Source organism: Mytilus edulis, chromosome 3 (assembly GCF_963676685.1).
Source record: "Mytilus edulis chromosome 3, xbMytEdul2.2, whole genome shotgun sequence".
Classification (NCBI taxonomy): domain Eukaryota; kingdom Metazoa; phylum Mollusca; class Bivalvia; order Mytilida; family Mytilidae; genus Mytilus; species Mytilus edulis.
Window position 1 is genome coordinate 35,756,656 of NC_092346.1, and position 11,665 is coordinate 35,768,320.

At 30.5% G+C, this 11,665-nt stretch overlaps 1 protein-coding gene across 1 annotated transcript; it reads right to left on the minus strand.

Annotated features, from left to right (window-relative positions):
- Window positions 1–374: 374 nt before the first annotated feature.
- LOC139516357 (interferon-induced protein 44-like) lies at window positions 375–8,434 on the minus strand. The gene is made up of 7 exons (XM_071306419.1): window positions 8,223–8,434; window positions 5,223–5,747; window positions 3,445–3,506; window positions 2,347–2,544; window positions 1,835–1,981; window positions 1,465–1,636; window positions 375–755 (listed from the first exon to the last, which is right to left on the minus strand). The coding sequence occupies exons 2-7, from the start codon at window positions 5,743–5,745 to the stop codon at window positions 445–447; spliced, it is 1,413 nt and encodes a 470-aa protein (XP_071162520.1). The 5' UTR covers window positions 5,746–5,747; window positions 8,223–8,434; the 3' UTR covers window positions 375–444.
- Between the last annotated feature and the right edge of the window lie 3,231 nt (window positions 8,435–11,665).

Genomic DNA, 11,665 nt, shown 5'->3' on the forward strand with positions numbered 1-11,665 from the left:
AAAGCTCCATACTGCAACAATAGCTAGAAAAAAAAATTGTCTTCCATTTTTCTTAATTTTACGTATTGAATTGTGGGTAAAAATATGGTTTCATTATTTGATTTATGGCTATTTCGTTGATAACCAAAACACACATAATATGTTTAATGAATACGCTAGACTAGGACGATTTATATAAATATGTATTCTGAGAACCTTCTACCTTGTGGAAGACTCTATATGCCTTCCAGATGCCTAATTTTTTTTCAGTGTTTCAATTAAAAGCTTTTCATTTTGATTTAACCTTAATGCATTGTTTGTTTGGATGGAAGATGTTCAAATTACCATTTGATTATTCTTAGCTGGGAAGGTTAACCTAGAAGTAATTAAATACGTTTTCCCTTTCAACTTTAATAATAAAGCTAAATCTTATGATTAACCCTTTACATTGATGGAATTGTTTGGTTATTCTCTTATGTTTAGTTGTTGTAGTTTCCCGTCCTCAATTTGGTCAAGGTAATTAAACATGTAGTCGTCTGCCGAATTCAATATTTGCTGCAAGGTCAACAAGGTCAAGATGTTAACATTATCCTGAAGTTCGATTTCTGATTCGTAATTCTTTACTGGTAAGATGTTAGATCTTGGCAGTCCCAGTATCTGTGACACACGATCTACAGTTTCTTGTACGACAGGACTGAAGAAAACTTGTGAGAGATCTTCACTTGTAGCCTCACACACTTTGTCTATTTTAGTAAGTAATACAATCTGTGGGATACCTGCAAAGATTAAAATTAGTTTTGTAAGCCATGACATTTCATTTCATTTTTGGTACTTGAATATTTTGATTTTAAAGATATTTATATGCATCAAATAAACCCTGCGCAAATAATTATTCTTTTTTTTGTTTTATAAAAACTCGTTAAAATCAGACGGTTACTGCCCTTAAATTTGGAAACTTCTCATAATCAGTCTCTATAGTATATCCAAAATTTTCTAGTACAATATTTATTGAGATTCTAGAAGTCTAAACAAAAATGCCAGACTTATTATTGCAATTTCAGGAAAAATTCTATGCATTATATGTGTCCTATATCAGAATGCGAGTTCCTATTATTGCAATATTCACCCGATCGCATTATTCGCATTAATAAAAACCTCGCAATAGTTTCTGAATTTAATGTAATTCGGCTTTTCTCTATTTAACGATTATATAGAAAAAACATTCAACTCGTCAAAGCGTCCGAATTTCTAGTTATGTATTACAACAATAATACAATGCGAATTCATGTTGCACAAGCCCGAACTCGAGACCCAAAACTGAGAAATTAGTATTTAAGCATATGTTGAACGTCTATAAATATCGATTTGTTTGTTATAAGATACACATCGGCAATATTAGATTCATTAGAGTTCATGTAATAAATGCATCATCTAAATAGATAGTAAACTCAATAAACTAAACTGAATAAGAATACGTTTGTTTACCTCTTTGATTCATGTGGATCTGAAATCCCTTCATCTTTTCTATCACCTTCTCCGGCATAACATCTACAGTACTGCCATCAATGACAAACACAACACAGTGTATTTTATCAGCGAATTGTGGTGTTGAAACAAATCCAGTTATATCAGGTGTAACCGGTGCAGAAGGATTGAACTAAAATGAAAATATATGTTGCTGAATATCCGGTTTAAACAATGTTATATTTTTTCAATAATTATAATATCTAAATTTGAAAAATTATCTATAAAAATACTTTTGGCAGCTTAATGTAGTTAACCGACTTCAATAAATCCCCCTTTTTTTTTGCATTTCTAAAATTCATGTTCAGATAACTACTACGAATATGTGTACCTGGAATCGATCAGGTAAATTACCATCGAGCAGATAGCACATTCCATGGGCATCCATTCCCTGGTCAGCTTCTAGTCCTCTTGTATCATGTAGTCTTATGTTCAATGGTTTTCCGGATACACTATTTCTGATTTGGTACATTCGATACTAAAAAGATATATAATACATATGTTAAACGAAGCAACATTGATGTAGGACATAAAGTACTGATTCCTAGAACGAACTAATCATTGGTTAAATATGCCAGAGTAAATAAAAGTCCTAGCTAATTATATATTTTTTAGAAAAGTGTCTATTTTTCAGGAGACACTATGGCATACTTTAATATCTTACTCATGCAATCCAAAATGGTTTTTCATATTGACATTTGACAGAGAGTTGAAGAACTGAAGAAAAAGTATTGTCTCGACGTTTTTAAAATATATCAAATTTCGAATTTTGAACTCCGCAAGTAACTTGTTTAATAAGGTATATAACATGACCTGGTAATATTTATTGTATGCTACACTCACCACAGTTGTCAAGCTATGCTCTGCATTACCGCTACACGCCTGTCTAGTTATGTAACCTCTGAAGACGGAATTAATTGTATTGAAGAAACTTGTCTTTCCAGCTCCTACTTGTCCAACTAACAAAACACGTGCTTGTGGAACATTTAATTCCTTCAAAGGTTTGTATGTTTCTACCTTCTCTTTTAGTTCTTCAAAGTACTGATCATTGTAAAAAAAAAACGTCTTTCAATATTTGACATTGTGTAATAGCTGGTGAGTAATTTCAGTAATTCGATTATGCGTAAATTGATTCAACAATAATCCTTTAACACAAAAACACCAAAAGACATATACATGTATTTATAGAGGTCGACAAACGATATTTAACTAAAGACATGTTTATCTATTCGATAAGTTTTAAATATCTTTAAATAAATTTAACAGGGGACATCCTAGATCTCTAATAATATCATGCATGCTTAATAATAAAAGGTGAGATATCTCAAGTAGAAAATTTGACGAGTTCCACGGCTTAAGCAATTCAGGCAAATTGACAAGTAAGTTGGTGCATGTGTATTAATTTAGGAGAATTCTACTTTAAAATGTTAATTAAAAAACCTAACTTATGGAAAAGTGTTTGAACTGATATATAAAATGGTATTCGGTCATAGTTATACTATGATCATAATGATGCATTAAATGTTGACAACACTTAATTTTTTTTTCTCGAAAAACCAACGATTTCTGTTACCAACGGAATAAAATACCTTAGCTGTATTTGACAAAATCTTTTGGAATTTTTCGTCTTCCATGCTCTTCAGCTTTGTACTTTATTATTAATTCTTTTAATTTTTTTTTCGAGCGTCACCGATGAGTCTTTTCTAGACGGAATATCCCTCTGGCGTACAAAGTTTAAATATTGATATATATTGCGAATTTTATTATATACCCTTTAGAGTCGGTGAATTTCCGTTTAGATAATCAGCTGTCAATTGTTGAAGACTTTGAGTTGATTTTTGCTATTGTGTCGCTAGAGTCAGGGTTATCTAACAAAAAGGGCAAATATAAATAAAGCGTACCGTACACATTAGCTATATAAACAGCTAAACCATTTTTTACCTTTTTATTCCAGTTGGATGTTTTCCTCCATGGTTCTTCAAGAGGGGCGTCGCCGGGTATATCTGAGAATAGGTATTATTAGTATAATACAAACTAATTGGTTACAGATATTTTTAAATCCATTATCACTGTCAGAATCGGTTTTCTATACGAAAATGATTTGTTTAGCAATTATATATCATCATTTTGATCGCTGTTTCCTGATTTATAATGATTTAGTGATGCATTTCATTTGTATTTATACTAAAAATAATTCAAACAGTCGATCACTAATAGTGAATCGATATATTATCAAGAGAAACTGCTTTACCGTCAGTATCGTTTTTAAATTCAATATTAATGATATTTGATACAGTCCTCCGAAACTAAAAACCATATAATATTATTAGGAAGAAAGCGCTTGGATAATATTATAGTTGAAGAAAATAGTTTATAAGTGAGATAGGATAAGGTTTTTTCCCTGACCCCTGAATAGTGAATCAAGCCAATACTTTCAAAACTATGTTAGGTTTAATTAATTATGTATATCCCTTCAACAAGGCGTCATCAATGTTTTGATAGTACATATCTTTTTTTCTTCTCCGAAATAGGTCACCAGTGAACCTTCTACAACGAACGTATTATGTGGCGTCATTTATTCAACTGAATGTGACTTTGTGTGTATTTTTATATGTATTGGTTAATCTCCACAATGGGACCATCGAAAGTAATCAGGGACAGTCTAGTAGAATCGTTATGTCGCAGATTAACTATATCAAAAACAATACTATCTGGTAGCTTATTTAAATAGTTTAAAATCTAAACGATCCATCTTGATGACTAGTGTTAACAATATTGCAAGTCATTAAAATTTTGGTAAGGCGAAACAATTCTTAGAATAGGTCAAGAACAAGGAAAACGTAATACATCATATTGTTCATGGATATATGTTTACACGTTTTAAATCCAAATTTTATTTACAATATTTATAGAGGTAAAGATCAAGAGTAAAATATTGAATGTCAATAAAATAATTACAAACTTGACATTATATGAAAAGTTGAAACTGATATTATGTAGAAATCATATCTCATATTGAAATATAGTCAAACCCTGTTTAAGGACAACAAAAGGAAAATAATTTTTTTTCAAAGCAGGCGTTATTTGTGAAAATGATTATTTAAAGAAGCTTTGTATATTTACCAGATATTTGTAATGTTCACTTTATATGCCACTTTATAAATATGCAATTCATTTAGATGTGTCAATAAGGCAGGGTCTACTGTTTATTGAAATTGTGTTCTCTTATAGTCTTTTCGTCCGAACATATACTTATACTTATAATTGGATAGATCAAAGGTAACGGTGCTACTATAATACTACGCATAATTCAGATGGTGCCACCGTTCGATATAATTTATTAACACTAAGATAAACAGTATACAAAAATCGGGAGATGTGGTATGGTTTTCAATGAGACAGTGAGCTTGTTTAGTAAAATTCGTTTTCATTTATTCTTTTATTTAGGCCAATTATACAGTGAAACCTGTTTAAACCGAACCTCTTCGGTATTTAAGATTTTATTCGGTTTTATCAGGTTCACAACGCATTCAATTGGTATAACGATGCTTAATAACATGTTTGGTTTTATACAGGTTTTCGGTTTATGCAGGATTCGGTTTATCCAGGTTTCACTGTAGTTAGGCTACTGTCCTTTTAAGGGGTCTTTTAACACTTAATTAGTATCTACATCTCCTCTTTATTTGCTTATTTTCGGTTCTTACACATGTATGTCTTACCTTCTACTAAATAAACTTCAATGTCTTTTGCTTGTTTACTTCCACTCGTTATAGAATCTGACGTTTCTCCATTTGCAGAGTATGCACCTCCTGGAATTACATAACCGTCTAAGTCAAAATATGTACCATTCCAAGCAACAGTGCTTGTAAATGATGAAAGGTCATGGTTGGTGCCAAACGTAGGACCGTAGCCCGAATTATCATAAATAGATTGGGAAGATTCCATAACAGGCAGTTGCACTGGTTTCCAATTTCCATTTTGATAAAGCCGAAACAAAAAAGCTTGTCCATCCGTTCGCCAACCTTCAGTACTAGCCCAGCTAACGGAGGTATATCCGCCATACACTGAGTTGTTAGTGTTGTATATAATTGTTACAGTTGGACCTTTGCTATTACACAAGGTATGGAATGTGGTAGCATTACAGCCGTCTCTAGTTGCTCTGAACAAACATGTGTATCGTTTATTTCCATTCAACCATTTATTCATTTGCTTTTGATCACTCTTCTTGAATTTTACTGCCATATCTGAAGATATAATTGAATTACCAATGATTAATTCTTTATTCATGCAGATGATCAAAACGCTGTAGAACGAATATAAGATGAAATTATAAAAAAAGACCTGTGAACTTTTTTACTTTCCACTGGTAATGGCCGAACAAATATTTGTGCAAACAATAGTTAACATTTTATTTCTTTAAAAAAAAATGAGAATGAATATACGAATAAATACATCGCCAAAGAAAGACTAAAGCTTTGAATCATAGCTGGTTTTTTTTCAATATCTCAGTAAAACTTACATGGACATGGTGAAACGTTTATAACCACAACACCACCTCATATTGCTTTTGAAAATAATACTATTTCATGCCTATAGTAGATTTTCGTCAAAATAAATTTTTCACTTCAACATTTAACTGACAAGGCTATACAAAATTTTATGATTTTAAAGATTTTCTTTTGTCTCTTTGTTATTTATTTTTTTCACAACAACCTTGTTCTAAGATTACCATATGATATGACATATTGTTGAAACTTGGGGTTCCAATAGACATATGTTGTTCGATCACCTGGCACTTTTGCTTAAAACTGAGTATATACAACAAGACTATTTGTTCTGAGTGGAAACTTGCTATGGCCAAAATCTTGTCTTACTGATAAATTTCACTGGACAGATTTTCTGTATAGTTATGAAAATAATAGGTAAATATTGGTTAACTTCGTGATAAAGAGATAATAACACCTTGTAAGGTTACCTTGTATCAATTTATTATTATTACTAGTATACATGTATATCGAACGTACTTAAATTGTTGCACATGTGTTACTAATCAATATATCTAATATAGTTTTCAGTACATTAGATAAAACACTAAAAATAGTAATCTTAAATCGTTATTCAAAGGTAATATCTTGATTGACGTGTTTGGCAATATCTTAGTTTGCTATTATAGTGATTAAGATTATAAAACAATGTTGACTGCTCAACATTTATTTGGACATTTTTACCAATTACACCTGTTTGTTTTGTTCACACATCGTTGTCAATATAATGGGTTTTAAGACGACTGTCACACTTTTCAGTGTTTCTGTTGTTTCGTAGTTTCCGCTTATGGTTAATGTGTTTTCCTCGGCTATAGTTTAGTTTGTAACCCGGATTTGTTTTTTTCTCCCAATCGATTTATGACTTTTGTACAGCGGTATACTACTGTTGCCTACAATCAGACAAGTTAGAGGTTTATCTAGCTATAAAACCAGATTAAGTACACCATTGTCTACATTAGAAAATGTCTTTTCCAAGTCAGGAATATGACAGTTGTTATACATTCGTTTGATGTGTCCAAAAATTCAAACTGAAAAATCTCATACTGCCTAAATAAATGACAGAGCATTTTTTTTTATTCATTAGCAAAATATTACACAGAATATAAAATAAATGATGAAGGTCGTTTGTTTAGCCCAAATATTTGTCTTACAATACGATTTTTATGATCTATATATTTATCCATATTGTAATGCTGTGTCTTGTGTTCTGTATTTTTATTTGTTAGCCACGGCGTTGTCAGATTTTTTTCGATATATGAATCTGACTATCCCTTTGATATCTTTCGTACATCTTTCAAACATCCCGGTATTGTGTTATTGTGACATGGTTAATGATTGTTTATAAATTTCTTTGTTTTTATAGTGTGTAAGATAATGAAAAAATGTACCTCTATTTTTGACATTTTTACCTATAACTGCTGTTTGTTTGTCAATATTTCATGCGACTGTCATACAAGTGAGAGGTTTAGCTAGCTTTTAATAATGACAACAGTAGTATACCGCTGTTTTAAAGTCATGAAACGAGAAAACAAGTCAGGGTTACACAATAAAACCGAGGGAAACACATCAACCAGGTTTTATCAACCACTTTCTACATAAAATTGCCTATAACAAGTTAGGAATATGACAGTTGTTGTCCATTAATTTGATGTGTTGGAGCTTTTGATTTTGCCATCTGATTAGAGACTTTCCCTATTAATTTTCCTCGGAGTTCAATATTTTCGTGATTTTCTTTTATTCATAAAAAAGAGAAATAACGGAATTTATAATAATATGGAATAAGATGTTTTCATGATGGACCTGGTGTTGACAATATTTCACCATTTGTACAATATCAAGGAATGTTCATAACTTTATTGATAATGCATGCAAGAAATCATTCAGCAATTGACTTTATTGTCGGATAGGTACTTATTTGTTATTGTGTCAGTATACATACATTATTCAAAATCATTATTAAACGTAAGGATATACACATACACATGTCAATGAAAACAGATCACGTATTTAAATAGAATACTAGTAGGTGAATACCTTTATTAAAGTTTTCTAAAAATGGACACAATTCTTTTGATATTATTATGATAACACTCCAAATAATGATATATAATTCTTTAAAATTAAAGAGACGCAACTGTACAATATTTGAGAAAATCAGTTGATATTTTTACTTACCGTTTTTGTCGATCTTAAACACATAGACGTATTGATTTAGTTATCCTGTATTACATCAATCTGTGATTTCCAATTATTTAACCACAATGTTATTTTCAGAAAATCAAAACGGAAAGTAGAATGAAATAAATATTTCTTTCCATCAGTCAATCTACATGATCTACCAGACTGTCATTAAATATATTTTCTAAAAATGATATACATATGTATATATAAATAGGACAGGTACGTAGTATAATATTCAAATCCAGACATCAACAGATTCGCAAAGTATAGCATGTATTAATGCTGTTAAAGTTGTAAAAATAATAAATAATTAATTTAATTATGGAAGGACATGTATTGCGATTAATATTAAAAAAATCAAAAATATAATACCAATAAATTTAGTCTGGCAAACCATATATGATAGTGTTATGAAAAGAAGTTTTGACAAAAATGCTGCACTATGAGGTAATTTTAAAAAGAGGAAATCCAAAGAGCTGACAAAACCGAATTTTCAAAAAAACGAATAAAAAATTCCAATAAAATGTTATCCTCTTAGTTTTTTTTCACTTTGAATTGTATGTTCTAAATGAGATTTATGATATTTCAACTACCGTAAACTACTGAATTGTTTCCCGTATAACTTGTTTTTTTCTTCAAAGAAAAGACAAAGACATGATAATTAGATGTCCAAGGTAAACGACTTAGTTATGTACATCATAATGTTAGAATTTAAATATACCAGCTTATTTATGTGCTCTATATATATATATATATATATATATATATAACACAAAAATAATTACAAACAAAATTTAAACAGTCAAAAGAAAATGGGGAAAAACAACACCAAATGAACAAAAAAAAAAGAAATGGATTAAACAAGGATTGATCAGATATTCGAATTGATATATGGAGAAGTAGCAGCGTGTTCTATCTATAATTATAAACTACAATTTTGTCCTATAACATAATATTTCATAGAATGAATATTACAATATCTAACAAACATACAGGACAAACGTGTCACGTAGTATACTGATATTCAGATAATATTTCATTTGACCATACATATAAATAAAGGCAACAGTAGTATACCGCTGTTCAAAATTCATAAATCGATAGAGAAAAAACAAATCCGGGTTACAAACTAAAACTGAGGGAAACTTATCAAATATAAGAGAACTACGACACAACAGAGACACAACACCAAAACGTAACACACACAGAAACGAACTATAATGTAACAATGGCCATTTTCCTGACTTGGTACAGGGCATTTTATGAAACAGTGACAAATGCTATTTAAGTAAAAAATGTGTTACTTTATGTTGTGAAAAATTCGAATAGTTAATTTGCAAATGAACATATGAAGTTACTTTTGATACAACTTAAGTTTTGTCATAAAACACCCGTAGTTGATGGCTTGATTATTGTTATTTTGTGCAATATTTGAATTCAAATTTGTCATATTTTCTGAGACTAGCCATCCTAAAAACAACTATGAAAAAAATATGTTTGATTGATAAATACTATCTATCAATTTAAAAAGTAAACAAAATACAGAACTCTAAGATTAATTCCTAACGGAAAGTCCCTTATCAAATTGCAACGTCAAAAGCTCGAACACATGAAACTAATGGAAAACAGTGTCATATTTCTGATTTGGTACAATCATTTTCTCATGTAGAAAATGGTGGATTAAACCTTGTTTTATAGCTAGCAAGTATAGTTAGTCATTAGTCTGAATACATTGACTTAACAAATTTGAAGTAATAGTAGTCAACAATGATCAGATCCTATGAATCCATTTTGAAAATATAAACTCAGTACAAACAACGAGTTTGACTCTCCCTTTGGTATCTTTCGTCAATCTTTTAAAAGTAAGGATCATAAGAAATGCATGTACTTCTAGATCACCGAGGTGCTGATGAAGTAGCTATATGTTTCAAATAACGATGCACCAAACTAAGCCACACATTTAATCAGTATGATGTTTAATCTATAATTTTTGAATTTTTTGAAATACTAAGGCTTTTCTACCTCAGGCATAGATTACCTTAGCTGTATTTTGCAAAACTTTTAGGAATTTTGTCCTCAGTGCTCTTCAACTTCGTACTTTATTTGGCATTTTTTTTTGGGGGGATTCGAGCGTCACTGATGAGTCTTTTGTAGACGAAACGCGCGTCTGGCGTATATTCTATTATAGCTCTTCATGTTTTATATAGGCTTTGGATTGCAAATATTTTGGCCACGAGCATCACTGAAGAGACATGTATTGTCGAAATGCGCATCTGGTGCAAGAAAAATTAATTTAAAAAAAAGTTAATTTTATTAGTCCTGGTATTTATGATGAGTTTATCTATAAAGTATGAACAAATCCGAAAACAAAACTAATTTTCAGTGTCAAGACTATAATCGTCATTTTTTGAAAAAGCTTTCTGATTTATAAATATTTTTCTTCTATCGATATCTAATTACCAAATAAGAAACATTTAAAAAATTGCTGCCCGGAAGTAGATACTTTAAAACCAGCGACACTTACTTATCCATAACATTAATATATCTGATAAACGGAATACTGTATTTAAAGTCATATGAAACCTCAAATTAATAGAAATGATGCATATTTGTTTTTTTTTTATAACAAAATGGATAGTAGTCATTATAAAACTTATGTACATATACTTTTTTCTGAAGAACATTCTTTAATTTGTCCACATTTAGAAGAAGTTTACTTTTCAATTGCTTGCTTCCAGGAAGCAATTAGCCGACATATTTTCCGTATTCAAATTGACCTTAGCGTGACCCTCTCGTAAAAATCCGGTGGTCGCAATACGCATGTATCTGTCACTGAAATAAAGTATCATCTGATTGTACATGTTATTCACGTGCTCAAAAGCCATGCTTCTTTGTTGATTGTTAACTATAAGGTGACAATCGGTAAACTACGATTTCAAAACACAACAATGAATGAGCTGACACATTTTCACTTCATTACAGACAGTGAGAGAACAAAATAACGATAATACCATATTTTTGCGTAAAAAATGATAAAATCGTGCACAGAAGACTAAGTGTATAACACATACATGCATTGGTTCAAGAATTGGATAAACATTATTTTTCACCAGTCACTCGTTTCATATGACTTTAAGTAAACCTCAGCTGGAAAGAATCTTTTTTTGTAATAAGAACAATAAATCGCCTTTAAAATAAACACACTAATATGATACGTATTTATATTTAGTACGCTAAAGCAATTTTTATTTTGTTATTTTTGAATTGAAGCAAATTCAGCATTGCACTTCTTTAGCATTTTTAACATTTTGATTATGATCAACTATTGTATTGTATTCCGAAATTTTGTATTCAGATTTGATATTGGTAAAGAATACTTATTTCTTTTTTTTTAAATAAACGCGCTAGAAACACTATATTAGACCACGTGACAGTTT

Bases quoted from the DNA above. Each gene is read 5' to 3' on its own strand.
- LOC139516357 (XM_071306419.1), bottom strand. From the start codon at position 5,745: ATGGCAGTAAAATTCAAGAAGAGTGATCAAAAGCAAATGAATAAATGG. The intron at 2,545-3,444 runs GTAAAAAATGGT...TACAATGATCAG, and splicing joins CATCCAACTGGAATAAAAAG to TACTTTGAAGAACTAAAAGA. The intron at 1,637-1,834 runs GTACACATATTC...TTTTCATTTTAG, and splicing joins ATTTACCTGATCGATTCCAG to TTCAATCCTTCTGCACCGGT.